At 32.9% G+C, this 19,849-nt stretch overlaps 1 protein-coding gene across 1 annotated transcript in view; it reads left to right on the forward strand.

Moving 5' to 3' along the window:
* Positions 1 to 19,849, forward strand: part of gl (glass) — a 31,133-nt gene that overhangs the window by 3,160 nt on the left and 8,124 nt on the right. The window contains exons 2-3 of the mRNA XM_017616960.1: positions 7,477 to 7,610; positions 12,376 to 12,506. Of these exons, the coding sequence (XP_017472449.1) occupies positions 7,565 to 7,610; positions 12,376 to 12,506 (177 nt within the window). The 5' untranslated portion in view covers positions 7,477 to 7,564. The remainder of the gene's footprint in view (positions 1 to 7,476; positions 7,611 to 12,375; positions 12,507 to 19,849) is intronic.

Genomic DNA, 19,849 nt, shown 5'->3' on the forward strand with positions numbered 1-19,849 from the left:
TGCCCAACTATAATTATCTAACATCTGCAAGACTATTTTTTGTTAATGCTATTCGCACCTGGAACTCGATTCCATCTCATATTCGTAATAGTTTGAACATAAGCAACTTTAAGAGTGTTTTGTATTCTTATTTTCGTTAAAATGCTATTTCATATCCAAAGTTATACCCTTTCCTCTGAGGCTCGCTAGGCTAATCAATACATTATTATGTTTTTCCTTATGCTCCACCTGTGATTCTCTATAGAGTTTTGTAAGTTTTTGTTGTTCCTGTTTTTGACTTATATATTACTTAATTTTAAACATTAACATATTGTAATTCTTTATTATAAGTTACAGTTGTACTATAAAAGATCATTGGGATCTTATTGTGCTAATGTTATATTTTATAATAAATGAAATGAAATGAAATGAAAATGAAATATATTATGTTATATATGTACAAACACATGTATACCGCAGATATTGTAAAAACCCTGACAAAAAAGTCTTGGAACGTATGCTAGAGTCTCGCCTCGCCCGAGAAGTTGATTTTGAACGGCAAAAATCTAAGACCCTATCGCTTCACTTAACTCATTTGTTCGCTCATATGTATTTGTAAGTTTTTTATATTGTAGAAGCAGACATTTATTTGAGAAACCAACGATTGATTATAGGTTTGGCCGTTGCGTAATTTTTACCAAATTATGGGCGCATCCCAGGCTATTCATTACGTGGTCAAAATTGTTTGATTTAAATCAAATTGAGGTTTTTAGTTTTATTTTAATTAAAGTTTTTGGCCTTTAAGAACCCATTAAAAAAAAAAAAAACGAAAAAAACGTGGATATATCTATTTAGCGACCCAAACATAATGTAGAAATATGAATCATTTACTGAGAGTGATTTTTGTAGATTGGTGTCATTATTTTGTTCGGAAACGAAAATTCTTAATGTTCTTATATTTGGTTATGCTTTAGTTTTCCCAGAAAATAAGTATGCAAGTACTCACTTGAATCCTTAATTTTTGCTTGTGTTTCACTTTCCGAGAAAGTGGAAATAAAACTCGTGAAGTGAAACACAGAAGCCCGAATGATGGATTAAAGTTGAGTTTTGTCGAAATTTACGCTGAAGTGGATTGCAGAACCTGCCTGTTTATTTTAAAATTTTGAAAAGTAAAGTAAGCTCTTTTTTCCCTAGAAGTAAATTTTGTGCCCGTAACGAAAAACAGCGACACTTGTTAGACCATTGGGGACTATCCAAGTATTACGTAAACACCCAATAAGGGTGGGGGCCTTGGGGTTGCTTATTTTGATGACGTGGGGCAGGGGGTTGATCAGGATGATGATTAGGTCAGTAATATTAATTTTTTTACTTTTCTTATTTTTCTGAAAGCTTGGTGGGGTCTATAATGAAAAAAAAAATTGCATCAAAAATTCATGAATAACAATATATGGAGAGGGGGTATATATGTATGAATTTCTAAAAGTAAGTGAGACCAATTAAATTTATGTGCTTTTCGTCGCTGAAATCGATTTCGTGTTATTTTCAATAATATTGTAAAACTCTACAGAGTACTCTGGCACACTTTAATCTATTATTAACTCACTTCCTATTAAATTACTGGAGTACCTATGCCTTTTCAGGGACCAAGAATAAAATGTATGATCGAAACTAAATGTAGTTCTCGTAGAAACCTGTCGAGAACGTTCTAAATGGGAATTATATAAGAACAAAACCCTATGGAACGTTACCAAAAAGAACAAAATTGCGAAAAACACTTTCGGGGACATTTTGAAAAGAAAAAAGTGAGAACAAAAATCTCCGGAACTTTCGAAAAAGAAAAAAAACTGGAACCAAAGTCTTAGGAACTTTCGCCCGAATAACAATTTGGAACTAAAGTCTCAGGAACTTTCTGACAGAAAACAAAACGGGAATAAATCTTCTCTGAACTATTCGTGAAAATGGAAGCGAGAAAAAAATTTTTCACTTGGGGTTCATTAGTTTGAAATGTTTGAATATTAAAAGTAGTCAAAAAAGAACTGAAAGTTAGTTATGCAAACGAAAGACTTAAGACACAAACTTTTCTTGCACCGGAAATGAGAAATTGTTCTATAATGGACAGTTCCCCCTAATGATAAACAATCTGGAACTTTAAATGATCCAGATTTTCTCTGACCTAGAGTTAACAATCACGGTTTTCACTGAAATGATTTTTCATCCCAATACCATCTCATTCTTAATGTTAAGTTCTCAAAACCTCTGTTCCCGTTGTATTCTCTAGCAGTACGTTTCCCCGACTTTTATTGTTATTTGATTCTCCGTGCAAATGTTTTCGATACTTTCGTTCTCATTGGAAACGTTCCAGAAAGTTTCGTTGTGATTCTGTTTTACTTGAGAACGTTTCCGAGAGTTTTGTTCGCATTGTGTTCTTTACGGAAATGTTACCGAACCTTTTTTCTCATTTTGTTCTTGTTTAACTTTTAAAGATAATTTGTTTTAAAGATAATTTGTCAATTTTCGCTAGCTCACCCTCTTCACCATTTTTTGGTTCTCAATTAAATAATTTGCGATCTTCATATCTGAACTATTAAAAATATAAAAAACCTATTTATAAAAAAAAAGAGTATTTAGCTTTTGGAGGGGGATCTTTTGCTCTTTGCTCTAATATAACGAATACACACAATTTATTTTTATATAAAAGAAAACCGTAACATCTCTCACAAAATATATTCTAAAAAATCAACGGTAATTTTTAGCCATTTCAAACTTGTACTCTATTCTACTAGAAAATAATGGGCTGCAAAACTTGGCACTCAAACTCTTTATAGTAAAGCTAATTAAAAAGCTCGAAAACTTTACGGTAGTTTGTTGATTTTTCTTTTAATATTGCACAAAGTTTGAAAGTTATACTATAGTTTTGTAAAAAAATAACCAAAATTAAATAACACAAAAGAAAAACTATATGCTAAAACTTCACAATATGTTAACTTTTCGTCAGGCGCAATATGGTGACTGTCAATTTCGGGCGCAATGTGTCTAGCTGGCACACTTTTAAAAACACAAACTAAACAAACAACTAAATTGTTTATATATCTGGGGAATACTGGCACGACATTTAGGGATGTTGAAGAGAAATAAATGTAAACATTTTCGTAAAAATCCATTTATATATGACACAAATTTAGCAGCCACTGCAAAAATCTTAAAATAAAATTAAAAAATCAAAAGGTAAGACGCACGACGTAAAATCGTGTAGAAAAAATGCAAACATTCCATAAAGATTCAACTCAAGGACATGTAAATAATAGCTAATTTTAGATGAAGAATAAAATTTAATAAAATAAATCTAAAAATAATTAATATAATACATTTGACGAGTTTGGGCGCAATGGGGTTCCTAGATAAAATTCCGCATAACTTCTCGTTCTGGGAGTCAAACAAAAAATGAGTAGTTTTGCTGTATAGAGCAATTCAAAAGAGGCACGGCGAAGTAAAAAAATCACAGATCAGTTGCACCCGACGAGGGGTTAATGTTAATTTGTTCGACCACTCTAGTGCGCTATGTAAAATTTTTTTCGATCTTTAGTTTTTGGTAGATAACGTACCAGTATTTAAAGTAGTTTCATGTCCACTTACAACCCAGTGCACAAAATCTTTGTATATTCTGAAAAAATGCATCAATTGTTAACTACTCTTGCAAAAGTCGTTATCATAGTTATTTAAAAATTTTCGTAAGTCTCCATCTTCTGATGAACTTAGAAAACTGCTTTAGGTCGAATAGACTGCTAATGTTACCTTATATCATGTTATGTTATGTTATAATTTTATCAGGCTCTTATTTATCCAAAGTTTCATGTAATAAAAAAGATTCAATTTAAATGTTACTTGTTGTCGTAGTCGTTTTTTCAAATTTTATGTTTATTATATTATATTTGCTCTTTTTTTTTATTTTCAGCACTTGTACATATTTGTATACGTAAATTGTAAACTTTTAATTTGTTTGGTTTGGTAATAGATAAATAATTACAATAAAAATAAATGTATTTACCCGTTCAAATTGTGATTTTTTTATTATATTTTCTGTCTTCACTTGAAAGTTTGTGTTTTTCGATTGCCAGATGAATTACATTTATAAAAAATGTATATTCTTGTGGCATATTTGTAGGGATTTTATTAAAGAATGAAATGGCAGCATGATTCTCTCACGTCACTCTTTGCAATTGGAAATTTAACTTACAAATCTATATGTCTCAGAGTTTCTAAGTGAAGTTGTTTTTTTGAGGGTAACTACAAACACGCGGTGCTCATTTGCCAGATATTAAATTTCCAAGTCAAGTCAAGTCAAAGTCTTGCATAACTGAGCTTTAACGCTGTTTGCGAGTGGACTACTCAAATAGGTATATATTAGGCATGGGTAACACTGCGCTGCGCGGCGCAATTGCGTTAACACCATAGCCGGAGTTGCCGTGCCAACACCAGTAAATGGAAAGCGCCAGCGCCATTAACACCAAGCAATATAAGAGGCACACACACAATTCGCCTTAACTCTTTGAAAATTTACACGTACTTTGTTTTTGCATTTGAGTGTTGAGAACGCAAATTTAAAGCTTTTAATCAAGAATGATAGAATATCGTGGCATTTACTACATTCCTAGCAATTAAATTCAGTTGGCGGTACAAGCGTTGCTCAGCGCTTATAGAAATAATAGACATGACACCACTGTATGGTGTACTGCACTGTATGACGATGGGTACTGTGGTGACAGTCAGATGGCGCCGTGTTCAATTCAATACACTGCGCTATTGCGCTGGGTTAGTGCGCTGACACCACAGGTGGCGCTGGCGTTATTGAGCTAGCGCCAAAAAAATTGCGCAATTATCCATGGTTAGTATATATATTTTTTATTAACAAATTTTCTAATTGAGCTTGAGGCCGTCATTAATGATTTTTTGTGTGGGAAAACTGTTACAAATATCGGAGATCATCACATATCCTCATCACACTTCTTTCGCGTTCAAAGCTAGTGGTACTACCAGTGCACGGGCTTCGATATTCGAAAATTAATATTGGTAGATTTTATATACAAAGAATGCTAGAAGTAGGTAGATTTTTTTTTAAGAAATATATAATAATAATAATAATTTCACTTTTAAATTAGTTATGGTCAGAGCTAACTTTCTAATTTTATTTTAGGTGTATTCGATGACAAAATATGCATTTACTGTGTTCATTTAAATCCCTTTTTTTATTATGGAAAATATCGGCCGATTTACAGCCTTTGTTGGTAAAAAATGGTAGAACATAAAATACAGCTAAAAAGTTGGTAGATCTACCAATAAAGTGGTAAAGTCCGTACACTGCGGTCTTACCCGCTAACCTAAGTTCCACTTTTTCATTTAGTCAGCCCAAATACTCGATCATTTAGTTGCTGTTATTTTTAATTATGTTATTGGGGTATTCACAACGGTGTCGTAAATGTCGTATTGTTGTATGTCGTAAACTTTTAACGGCTAAAAATATATTAAGGGGTTAGTAAGGTGCCTTAAAATTCATATTCTGAATTTTCATAGTGTTACAAAAAAGACGGTTGTGGTTTCAAGTACTCTGGACATTTATTTAAGCTTTTAAAGTTTACCATAGTGAATACCTTATATATTTTTAGAATATTAACTTGAAGGCGTACTCATTCTTAAGTATTTTTTCTTTATTATATTGTGGCCTAATAACAATTTATGTTGACAAATTTATATTGAGCTTGAGACTGAAAAAAAAAATAAATAAAATAAAACTCCATTAATAATGCACAACAAATTTTTGCAGAACCATAACAAAAGCAAATAACAAATGAAAAATAGTTATTTATTAGTTTAAAAATAATCTGGTGTATTTACAAATCTTATATTATCTCTATTTTTTTATTATTATCATTATCACGCTTTTATCAACTTGCTTTCTTGTTTGTCCAAACACATTTGCTATAATCAAAGTTTCTATAAAGCCTAGTCTAGACATCAACCTCGTCGGTAGATATCATGTCAAAGAACATATCTACAATTAGCAACACTACAGGTACATGTACGGTGACCGTCCGTCCTTTATTTTAAAGGACAGTCCTTTATTTTAACCCCCTGTCCTTTATAATTTTTTTTCAAAATAAAGGACGCCTTTTGTTCGTTATTTCTTAAACTGTCCTTTAAATCGGCTCTGCATTTTTCAGAGGTAAATTTTTAAACGCAGAATATGAAAAATAAAAATGTCCTTTATAAAATATAATGAAAACTTTCGCCAGTTTGTTTCGCACCCCACTTAAGGGTTTCTATTTAATCGGTAATCTTTGAACAATCTATAAAGCATAGGGAAAGTTGTGCCCAGGATCGCTTTGCACCCTGAGTTTCCAGTTCCACTGAAAGAGAACAATAAACCCCCTGCTGCACAGTGGTTCAAAACTGACATTCATTCACTTCACTTTTCGCTTAATTTGATTAATTGTTATTTTTTATGAAAGCTTAGAATATTTGCAAGAGACCAGTTGAGCCTGATTTCTGAATTTTAATTTGATTATATTAAATTTTTTAGTGCAAAATGCACAAAAAGTAGCAGCTTTGAAGAAAATGTATTCTTCTGTTCCAGTTAATAAATGTTACATAACAAAAGCTAGTTGAAAATAATTGTATGGTTCTCCCAAAACAAAAAAATACACAAAAAAATTTTGAAATGTTATAAAAAAAGGTTCACCAAAATAAATATTTTTTTTTTTTTGATTTTAGTAAAAAAAGTGGATTATGAACATTGAATTCGAATTTTGAACCACTGTGTGCTGGCTTCGTCGCGCAGTATGAATTATGGAAACGCATTTTGGTACATCTACAATTAAATAATATAATTAAATGGTAAATATTTGACTTAAATTACGATATGGGCAAGGTACTTTTATCATACAAGTTGTATGTACGTACTTCCAAATCATTTTGAAAAAATGTCCTTTATTTTACGTTGGTTAATATGGTCACCGTAGGTATATGGCTCCTCACCGGAAGTTGTTAAAGAAGTTCTTTTATTTTATTTATTTCATTTCACATAACGAAACTTACGGCATCTTGCCGGTTTGATGCCTAGTGAGCGCAGTTTTATTTTTCTTATTTCTTGATTAGCCAATAAATTTTTGATGCATTTGAAGTTTCAGCAATGTTCGACAATGACCCAGCTTAGCTACGAATATAACATACATCGCTTCAGACTAATATAGGATGACAACTAACTAGTTAAACCGCGAATTGTATGTACATATGTGCATGAATGACTAGAAAATCGTTTACTTAAATAAATAAACTTAATACTCATAAATGTACAAAAACGTTAACAAAAAGTTTATAAAATTAGTACAAATATAAATGGATGAAGAGTAGCAAGTGATTTGATTCAACTATATATATGTACATACATATCTATTATATACTTATGTGCATATGTAATACTTACATACACATATTTGATTGCAGGCGGCACAAATCGACGCAAAATGAAGCGTAGAAAAACTAGAAATAAAACGATCAAAGAAATCACGTTACTTAGAGGAGAAAACATGTCATGGGATTGCTATATAAAAGTTTCAAACTCTTGAATATAATTCTGGGTAAGTGCAAGAATTTTTTAGATTTAATACAATATACATACATATGTATGTGCATAAGTACACATTTATATACATACACATGTACTAAGAATATTCCAAAGCAAGTATGTATGTATGTATGCATGCTAATGTGCGCGTGTGTGTATGCACTTGACTATTTCCTGCCACATCATTCGTTACTATGCCTATGGTTTCGAAAAATTCATCCGCCATTGTTCCGCGCAACAAAGTAAATGCCATAAATCCACCATGATGTTACACAAAATGTATGTATGTATGTGTAAGTACGTATTAGGGTGTTCTATGCATTTTTGATTTATAACTGTATAGTAGAAACTTTTGTTCTTAATTTTAAACCTATATATAAGACAATATACACATACTACATACCTACATATCGCCAGCTTAAATTATAAACAGAACCAAATCGCTGTACGAATTTCGTCGGTCGGAGCGATGCCGCCGGGTGATATTCGCCGCAACAGTAAAACAGACAAAAAATTATAACAGCTAATTTTTAAGCAAAAAACAAGACCGACTTCAATCTAATACATATATAAAAATCGCGTGTCACGCTGTTTGTGATCGAACTCCTCTTAAAGCCGTTTACGCCGGGTTAGAGCAGTGAATCCCAAAGTGGTCCCGGTTAAGGATTTCTTTTTTTCTTTTCTAATTGTTTGTACAAATTTTGATTTTTTTACCACCTGAATAAAACACATCTGGCCGCACAATTGCTCTAGTACTCGAATTTTTAGATATCCTACCCCCAGATTGCCAAAAACACGGGTTTTTGCGATATTTGAGGTTATATAATGAAAACATCAAATTTTTTGCTCATTTCTACTTAGGGCATTATTTTCGTGTGTTGCAATTCGATTTTTCTTTCTCGAGATATAGTAGTTTTAATAGTACTTCGGTATTACGTCGTAAGCATGAGTCATCATAGCATGTGTAGAGGCTATTCAATCGTTATGAGCGAAAACGTTTTGTGTATTAATTTATGTATGTATTCTTGTACATATTGTCAATTTTTTGCTTTTGTTAAATGCAAACTGTTATGAAAAAAAGCATCCTTTGATTTAAAAAAACCGCCAAAATTGGTGTGCCACCGACGTGAATGCTCAGTTACAGCCTGACGAAGGACAGGACGTGCAGGTGGTGAAGTGGGTCGCAGTTGATTTCGTCAGGGAGAGGGTTATTACACCCCCTGCACTGAACAAGTGGGTAAGTAAAAGGAGGTAGTCGTTTACTTTCGAGCAAATGTCATCAATTCCATTCGCGGACGCCAATAATGAACCGTCGTCGGCATATGAGGTCACTGAAACTCCCTCCGGTGGCTGAGGATGCTTCCAGACATACAACTTAAATAATAGCGGACCTCCTGTGGGAGCTCAATATCTTCTAGTAATGGGAATGGCAGTCGGCGTCAAGCGACTTTGACAAGTCCAATAAAATATTTTTAATAATTGTTACAAACTACCAATTCAGAAATATAACTTGCAAAATAAATATTTTGGCAGTCAAATATAAAAAGGAGTCAGATGACCCCTGTCCGTCTTTCAAGTGAAACCCAATAAACACAACGAATTCGCCTCGAATTCGAGATTAGCTCGTTTTTTCTGATAGAATTATCGAGACGATACTTCGCGGCGATAGATCGGCGAATTTGAATTCGTAGGAGAGTCACCTATCGTTAGCGAATCGCGTATTACTAGTTTTTCGAATCGTTGGAGATTCGAGAAATTTTTTTCTGCGGATTGCTGACGATTCGAGAATATTTAATTTTTCTAATCGTTGGAGATTCTATAAGTTTTATTTTTCGAGTCGTTGGCGTTTCGAGAATTATTGATTTTTCCACTCGAGATTTCAGCTCGCTGGTGTTTCAGCTTGTAATTTTTTTCGACTCGACTTTTATACAAAATTGCGAAAATTATGAGTTATTAATCAATTATTATAAATGTGAATCCGTATTTAATTTTTAACAACATAAATAAACAGTAATCTTAGTTATACATTTAGATTTGTTCGGCACCGTGTTTCTTGTATTCTTTAGTCGGTCTGCGCTATAGTGGAAGAATTTCTTGGATGACTTCATCCACTAAATTTATCTAAATATCTATCTTTGAATGTTAATTGGAATGCAGCTGAAATATTGATTCAATAAACGTAAATAAACAATAGCGTTTAAGAATACAAAAAAAAAATGTGGTCAGCTGATTAAGTGAAGTGATATTTTGACCAGTTTTGCCTATTTATCTATTGTTTTATGTTTATAATGTTTTTATAAAAGTCTAAAACAGCACATAACCAGCATTACATAAATCCACATTTCAAAATTGTTAAAGTTTTTTGAATTTTTATAATTTCTGTAGAAGTTATAAATTGATATAAGCTGGCTTTATAAAAAATTAAACAAAAAAAAAAAAAAATAGGCAAAACTAGTCAAAATGTCACTTAACTTAATCAGCTGACCACAAGTGTACATATACGAGCATATGTACATACATACTTTTGTATGTATAAAATTTCGTTAGATAATTGATTTAAAATGAAATAAATCTACTTGGGGATATCTTATCATATAGTCCGATATGCCGCATAAAGTCAAAAATATATCACACCAATTAATTTGCAAATAAGATTTTACCACCCTAAGCCAATAGCATGCATTAGTAGATATAAAGGCAAAAATCTCCCAGCAGTATTTTAGGTAAGCCACTGCAGAATAAGTGAAATTCTGCAGTGAAATTTTCAAAGGCTTGCATCGTGTTTGACGGAAACATAAGCTTCCCATTTACCGAATTTTTGTTATGGAAGTGCTTACACGGCTCACTTTTTTTTTGTTATCAGAACTTTCTCCTGTCGGTCAAGGAATTTTTAGATGCAATTTTTTTTCGTTGTCTCATAAATATTTGGCAACTACTTCTCCACTAAAATATTATGTTGGGTTATTTTCCCACATCTATGCAAGTATCTATATGCATGTAAATAATATGTGCATGTAATCATTACATTTTATTATACGCAACCCAGCAAGAAAATCAAAATAAAAAATTAAAAAAATCTGTTAAAACAGTATCATTCATACCAGTTTTTGTTTTTAATTTTATACGACAAAATTTTCCATAAAAGCATAAAATCTTCCAGTACATCGACTGCTGAATCCCCTGCCAGAAATATACATAAAAGATTGTATCCATCAAAGTTTCTCGACAAACGGCAAGAAAACAAAATTCTAAGAACAAAAAAAATTTGGTTATATTTATTTTGAAAATACTGTCTTTTATATTTGCTTTCATAAGAAAATCTATTTTAATCTTCTCAAGTTTGTGAGAAGTCTCTTTGCAGTTATAAAAAACAATTTCTTTTTATTTTCTTCATTAGTTCACTTTTTAATTAGGTAGGTACCCTATTATAAACCGAAAATTCTCATTATTTACTTTAATATACATATATATATATATATTAACTTTTTTTAAATTACATTTTCCTTCTTTTAAATTTTTGTTTTTTATAAGCTTTGTTTATTTTAACTATTAGGTAGTTTTTCAAAATTCAAAAAATCAAATCCCTTCCTACTGTTAAGTGTCTTATGTCTCTAAGCCTTGTAAAATTCAAGTCTAATTCATACTAAAGTAGGTAATAAGGATTAATGTAGTTATTCTAAGCATTCGACATGGATAAGAAAAGAATTAGAGACATGAGCGATTTACGAGTAGAACGAGTATTTATTTATCGAATTTTGAATTGTCTCGTTATTGCATAGGACCATCGATATGTAAATATCGTTACCTTGATACAGAAAGGCACTAAATAATTTTTTTTCGAAGTCCGATTTGTACGAAGCTCGGTAGATTATGCACTAAGATCCAAGTAGAATTTAAAGGCAACTACAATATCAAAAAATTCATTCCAGTGTTTATTAAAAAACAGTGTTTTGAAGAAATTCGCAACAGAAGAATTATGGTTTTTATAAAGTTGTATACTCCATAAAGAATCAACAATTTTAGGCAGTTCCATTCTATACTTATTAAGATCAAGATTTGTAAAGCTATTTATGCTACATCTGCACCGCTGTTAAAATTCAATGCTTCCTTGGTCCATAAAAATACAAACCTGCTTTTTGGAACCAGCTGAATGAAATGGCAGCATATGTTTGAGCGGCTTTATGCATGTAGAAATGTACATACCTATGTGTGTATATATGTGGGTATGGCTTTGTTGTTCTTGCGCTTGTGCATTGCGCATAGCAATTCGCGAGGCAATACAACGATAGACATTTACATGGCTTGCCATATGTAAGGGTGTGTGCACATTGGGAGGAGTCAAGGTACAGTGGCATATTACCAATTTTCACAGGTCGTATTTCTTTTTCTTAAAGGCAGTTCTGTTGAATCTCGTTTTTATATGCATTTATGCGCAATCGAATCTTGATAATGTTTAAGTAGAATTTTTTCTTGAAATTGTAAATGTAGGAAGTTTTGGAAAATTATAAAAATAATAATTTTGGTTAAACGATTAATCAATTTAGGTATATCTGGTGGAGATCATCCTATTCCGATTTTAATATTTTTCAATTTAGGAGCTGGTTGACTCGCCCTGTATGAAAACAAACAAACATTCAAACACACATACACTTCTGCCCATATATACATACATATGTATATTTATATTTTACCTGCATTTAGAGGTGGTTGATTGAAGATGCTCGCAGCATCCCTTAAGAAGTAACATAATTCTTAATTAATTTATATATATTTTACAGATTCTCTGGAAGATCAAGAGGGTGGAGCTATGTACATATCGTGCGATGTCTCAAATGGCGCTCCAGTGGAACCAGAAACGGGATATGTGCCAAACAATCCTTTATTCGGTCTGGCGTTGGATAGTCCACAGGTACGGTCACGGTCGATTAAAGATATCTATTCTTATAAACATTAGCAGCACTGTAAACTAACAGACACTGTTTTCGTAATTCGTAATATTCCGCTTAGGTATTTATTGTCGGTATAAATACCGACGGACATCTTTTCTAAAGTGTTGCAAGTATATGTGGCAATTAGAGATTGACAAAACTCGTGCTTTCTACGTGACACGTTGTGTCAAGCTCTTTCACGCGTGAGCGTGAGTGCTTTAGAGAGAAAAATCACGTCATCATTTCCGTGATCGTGCGTGACTGAAATTTTTGCTGACGTTACCGTTTTTCATACATAAATACGTGCATTTTTAGCTAAAAATTAAGACATTAATGCCGAAACCAAAGTTGCGACAATGCCTTAAAATTTTGTGAGAAAGCTTAAGATTCGCCACTTCTTAGAAGCTTTTCAAGGCAAAATTTAGACCAGCTAGCTCATCAACTAGTGAAAGAGTTTTTTCTGCTTCAGGCAGAATTCTAGAGGAAAGACGGATGTACACGACTGTTTGGTGAAAACATCGACTATACAAATTTAAGACTTTTTAATAAAGTGGAAGTGTAAAGTACCATTACCGTTGATTTTTGGCATTTTTTTTTACGATGTCACTCAGTTTCTTCGTCGTTTTTTTATGTGGAGAAAATGAGCAATACCGTCAAAAAAAGAAAAAAAAAACGAAAAATCATCGGTAAGAACTTACTCAAAATATTTCTAAAAAATCTCCTCACAGTATGAGTGTCGTAAAGTTATGATAAGCACTATATTATATCTGAAATTTGTAAAACGAGTTTGTGCATTCATCTCTTGCTAGGCGTTTGGCGAAGCTTTTGTAACGAATTCTTGTGTGATAAAAGCCTATTTACATATGTATATGGAATGCTATTTATATAAATAAAGTTTCGATTTGAAAAAAATTTTCGTGAGAAAACCTGCGTGAGCGTCGTGATTATAAAATAGGCATCGTGAGCGCGCGTGAACGTGATTGAAAAGAATATAACAAAACGTGAGTATGCGTGATTTACAAAACCATCACCGTGAGTGTGCGTGAACGTGAACAAAAATCACTCACGCGCCCATCTCTAGTGGCAATGACACTTGAAGTCTAAAGTTTCGACAGAAAATGTATAAAACTCAAATATTGGCTGCGTTTCTTTATACATTCCGGATAATCCCATTTCACAGCCGGAATAAACAGAATGCGTTTGAAATATACGTTAACGTATCATCAGGAACGTTCTAAAGAATAAGTAAACAAAAAAGTTTATTCCAAACGTTCAAAATGAATAAAGAAATACAGCCATTAAGAACTCTACTAACTTGAAAGGATAACAAAAGGCGTTAAAAGAGTTAAAAAGTTTTGTGCTGTCGCTACATCTATAATTTGGATATGCTCTATGGGATTCACTGTCTATGAGACTCACCGTCGCTAGATTCTTCAAACCTATATTACGTCAAGTTCTACGAAAGGCTGTTGTGATTTGTATCCTGGGGTCTAGAAAATAGGAATTTAAATGGCCCATGTGCTATAGATATGTGTGGATATAATAACGGCACCATATCGCGTGACTTCCGTGCCCTGTTGCTTATGGTGTTTTGAACCAACGAAGTGATTCTTTTGATTAAAAGTTGAAGTATAAATATTTAAAAGCCCTCTTAGTGAACGATTTCTTTAGAATAGTGATTGAATACTATTTCCCTGCAGGGAAAGCTTCCAGTTGTGAACCAGAATGCTACCAGTTTGCGTTTCAGCCCAACTAGTTCACGTTGTATCCTTTTTCAATGTTAGCGACTGGTATTTTTAACATGGCGGTGTCATAGGAGATGTCAATTGTCCGCTCCTGCATCAGCACGCTACCAGTAGAAATACTAGTAGCATTATACCAGTTGACGGAGTATATCGCCCGTGAAAAGCATAAGTATGTCATTTTGCTCGCGGCGCTGCAACAGTGGCAATGGTCGACAGAGTAAAGCTTTGGGACGCGAAATCAAGAGATCCGAGTTCGAATCTCAGTGGGCGAATCTCTTTTTATTTTTGCTTTTATTTTTATTTGTTTATTTTTTTATTTATATCTCTTGTGTAATTTTTATATTTATTGTTTTAAAAAGAGAACCAAAAAGTTATTTATTTTAATTTTTTATGGTATTTGAGTATTTAGGTTTTTTTTTTCCAAATCAAATTAAATTTATGTACAATTTTTATTTTATATTTAAATTGAAATAATTATTTAAATCAATTTACTTACTGGTTATGCCTATACAAAGACAGAGGTCGCTGATCGCATAAGTTGTTCGAAATCGCCAAAATGGTATGCCGTCGCTTTAGCACATACTGGTTAATGAACTAGTATTTATACTGGCTGGTTTGGCATTTCACTGCGGAGAACTGGTGTAATTATAGTCCATGACGAACTGGTATCACTCTCCCATTTAATACCAGTTTTCGAACTAGAATTTCTACCAACTAGTTTACTTTTTTCTGCGCGGAACTGGTATAATTATGGTTCATAACGAACTGGTATGACTTTTATCCTTAAGTAATAGTTCATGAACTGGAATTGTGCATACTGGTTCAGCTTTTCACTGCAGGGTTGAATAAATTTTTCCAAAAATTTAGTTAATTATTCGTAGAAAAATAGTTCGGCGCCTATGCACTGCTATTAAAGTTCACCGCTATAAGCTAAAACTGTTTGAAATTTGGCCTTATAAAAAAAATGTGGAAAAACCACATTTGCTTCTGGTATCGAAAGTGTCAAAAACTTTTCTGATTTTTTTCTTCTCAATCAAAGTGTGCCATGTGAAATAAAAAAACTAAAAATTTAAATTGGAAAAGATAAAAATTGTTGCAACTTTCTTTCTTAGTAAATTTGTTTGCTTCTCGAAGCCTTGATCCATCCTTGGCAAGGTCCAGTAATCAGCGATTGTGTTGCTGAGTTGGGCGAGCGTTCCAAAAGCTGCTATTCAATCGCTTGTTTTGCATGGAAAAAGGTTTTATATGCAAATACATAGATTTTAAAAATTTAGAATTTTTGTGAGAAAAAAATTTGAACTATTTGAAATTTTTGAGTCCAAATAATTTGAAAAATCAAATCAGCTACTCTAGTGATACATATGAGCGATGCTTTGATTTAATTATTGGATGTTTTCCATGATTCAATAATAGAAAGGTTTTGTAATAAAACAGTCTTCTCGCTTCCTCACATAAAATCGGCTCCTTTACTTGTGCAGAATGTTGCTTACTCTACAGTTTCTAATGATATTAGTAGTAAAGTAGTAAGTGTAGAATAGCGACCGTTTAGCTACAAAATAACCAAAAATACCGATTGATAGAACTTTTCACGCTGATTTGAACGATACCAAATTTATTCGGCGCAGGTAATAAATAAAGAAGATATAAGAGGTTTATTTTCTTTATTTATTTGTATTTTTTATTATCACTAAATTGTTGAAACCCAAAAGTAGATAATGACAAAATATGTAATATCGAATTAAAGGTAATAACTTGTACTTTCTAAATAATAGTAATTTCTTTACCATTAATTATGCAGTTTTTTTCAAAAAAGGTTATTTCATGAAAAAATAACATTTCGATGGCTGAGTGAAAGATCGACCTATCTCGGCAGCCAGTTCGAAAAGGCCCTATCTCAGAAAATTTTTCAACAACGCTTTATCTCAGAAAACTCTTCAAGAACGCCCTACTTCAGAATTTTATTGGAAAACACCCTACCTGAGAATTGGGTTGCATAACGCCCTATCTCAGCTGCCGATTCAAAAACGTCCTATTTCAGCTTATTTTCAATGTATTTTCGTTTGGGATAGGGCGTTTTTGAACCGAGTTCTGAGATAGGGCGTTCTTCAACAAAATTCTTAGATAGAGTGTTTTTCAATAAAATTCTGAGATTGATAGTTTTTCAATAAAATTCTGAAGTAGTCGTTCTTGAAAAGTGTTCTGAGATAGGGCGTTTTCGAACTGGCTGCCGAGATAAGTCGTTCTTCCACTCAGCCATCGATTTGTTCGTTTTTAGTGGGTTTGGTCTAAAAATACGAAAAGCTATAAATTATGTGCATCAGCTGAAAGACAAATCAATTATCTTGGTGGTGACGTCATTAATTTTTTAATCGGTTGTATAGTTCATAAGATATTAATATTTAAAAAATCTAAAAACTGAAATTTAACCTTCACTTCGCACGTCTTCATTTTTCACTTGCGCCAAATAATTTTGGCATGGTTGAAATGATCATAAAAAGTTCTATTGATCTGCATTTTTCGTTTTTGCATAGCTGAACGGTCGGTATTCTAGATTTCTTCCAGCAAATGACGAATAACTTAAATCAAAAATGCATATTTTTATGTATTGTTTAGTATTTCTATTAAAACACCAAATATATTGCAAATTCGCATAGAATTAATAATACACCTTTACTTCTAATTGTATACTTTGCGTACTTTTTGTAGTACCTTTCTACTACCGTTTTCGCAAAAGGCGATCACGTTCTTCCCCTTTCTCCTACTTCCAAAATACAAATCTAGATAAAGGAGTGCAAAATTTTAGCTGTCACAAATTACACAACCTTGTATTATTGAATCATGGAAGGTTTTCGAAAAAGTCTAAAAAAGTCAGCATTGACAAGGCAACAATATTTTCGAGGTACATATTTTTTCTAAAATTTCAAATATCTAGTTTTCAGCGTTTAGTTTTTAATGCTAAAGTTTTAGTGGTGAAATGCTAAAGTTCCGTTAAATTGGAGGTGGGCGTAGCGCTGTTTCAATGAATTCATCTTTTATTCTGGGCACTTGTACGAATTTATTGTACATGAAAGCTAGACGAAGTCTTGGTCCGATTTCCAAAATTTGACTTAAAGATAACGCAACTGGAAAGAAAATTTGTATTTCGAATGGCAACTATTGTCAGTTGCTGTATATTTAGTTATCGATAATCGAAATTTGACAGTTCGACAACCAGCAAGCGGCTGTAAACAAGCTGTGCGAGTAAAATTAAATTATTAAATTAAAGAGATTTAGAGAAAAGTCAGCAATCAAGCTAAGTTCAGCCAAATTATTTGTTTAAGAGGAAGAGAACTGCACGAACGCGGCCTCAATCAGAGGACATTAAAAGGATAACTCCAATCCTCTGGAGCTACCGCCTGCACTGCAAGCAAAAGTTAATGCTTTCAATGTATGTATTTGTTTTGTTATCGTTTTGTGTTCATTTTCAAAGCATATTGAGAACTTCCAAAGGAAGCTGTAGTATAATTGGTTAATTAACAGATGAACCACTTCGTTCAACTTCAATACCTCCGCTCATAAAAGCTTGCGCACCTCTTCGATTTTTCACAGAAGGAAGTGCCACAGCAATGACTTTAATTTGGAAAACTTGGTGTCTCGGTAGTTTTAAAAGAGGTGCTTCAGTTGATAAAGAAAAAAAAAATGCGCAATCAGGAACTAAAATTTCAAGTTGTTTTTTGTTATTTTCACCATATTCTGTAAAAGCAAGCTGCATTGCAAAATGTTAATATCGTTCAAATTATTAAAAAGTATCCCTTTTCAATGTTCGATCCTAAATGCGCTCCAAAAACATTCCCAGCAATCACAAAAATGTAGTCGCCTGTATACACACTTTGTAGCAACTGCAGTTGTCAGTTGAAAGTTGCCAGTTTCCATCTGTAATATCGTTTTGGCAACTAGCAACGCAACTGAAGTTCGATTGCTATCGATAATCGACCCATAAATTTTGTTTTACATAAAGTTCTGTTACGGGTGATAAGCACCTTAAGAAAATTTCTCAAATTCAGATATTTTTGGCAAATAAATAAATACATTTATAGGAATTTTTTTAAAGACAACCTGCTGTTCAGTATTTTTTGGACTTTTTAAGTTCTGTCGTATTTAATATGCACGCTTTTGCGAGGGGTTTTCTTTAATTTTCGGATTTTCCATACGATTTCGCATTATCGAAATTCTTCGTGTTTTATTTTTCGGGAGTTTTCAATATTTTCCGGAACTTTTCGGAGTTAAACTACGTGTCAGTCAGTGGCGGACCCACAGGGGGCGTTTTAATATGGCGCATATGTATGTATAATATGGCGTCTATGTATTGAAACAGCTCCCGCTAGAACCGCCCCTGACTACAGATGTTCTGTAGACGAAAGCATCGGTTGATCTGCATATCCTTCGAGTATACACTGGATTCGGTTCCTTGTACTGTCTTTGAACCATCAGTGTACATGGTTATTGCCAGTCCTGCATCCCATTCTTCTCTGGTTGGTAACCTAATGGTTACCCTTCGTATTGAAGTCCCAAACAGGCGTAATGTTATCAGTGCTGGCTTCTATGTCAGCTTTAATTCCATTGAGCTGGCTCCTTGGCTGCCCTCCCGTATTGGTCTGACAACTGCGGTATACATACATGCCATAGATGGAGTACGGTGATAGTCCCCATTGCTTTCCAAAGCAGGGTGTCCAGATTGTTAAAAAAAGCGCAATTTCGAAAAAAAATCGCCAAAAATCGCAAATTTTTGCTTTAAATAAAATTCATGAATTCCATTTAACAAATCTTTTATGTATTTTAAAAATGAAATCATGGTATAATATAGATTTTGAAACCAAAAAGAATATAATACCTTCAGAGGGTAACAATAAATAACACAAATTACTTATGTAATAGTCATCTACAAACAATTTTCTTAAAAAATACGCATTCTTTTTAAAAATATTTGTTTCAACACATTTTGCAATAGGACTGCGCAATTATTAAATTTATTATAACTTATATTAATTGATTAATCGCACAATCCGATTTTAAGAGCTCGGCGCTAAAAATTAAATACAAATTAAATAAAAAAAAATAAAGCGAGATCAGCTATTTCCACAACTTCTTCAAAATCACCTATAGTGTCTGAATGATTTACATTTCTGTTGTTGTCATATATTGAGCTACTCAACCTTGATAACATACTGTCTGATATTGGAAACCTTTTGTCGCAGAAACTATTAGCATTCATATAACACTTTATTCGAACTATTGAATTAAGGCTTTCCAACCTCATCCTATTTCGAATCTTAGTAATATGAATTTACTTATATGTATTTCCAAACATTTTATTGCCTGTTGCGGTTTTCACTCCGTATGCAATTATCCAAAATTCTTCGGAGTCAGATGGAATTGTTCTGAAAAAATTCTATGGGAAAGTTAGAAGATTTAAATATTCAGTTTCCGCTGCTTTTCTTTCCTTCAAAGTCAAATAGTAAATTGGCAGGTCCCTGAACACTCGCCCTCTTGTGATGCACACACTTTTCTGGTGACAAAATCAAAGCTTTTTTATTTAATTG

This window comes from Rhagoletis zephyria, unplaced genomic scaffold (genome assembly GCF_001687245.7).
Source record: "Rhagoletis zephyria isolate East Lansing unplaced genomic scaffold, Rhagoletis_zephyria_1.1 Rzeph_scaffold_01309, whole genome shotgun sequence".
NCBI lineage: Eukaryota > Metazoa > Arthropoda > Insecta > Diptera > Tephritidae > Rhagoletis > Rhagoletis zephyria.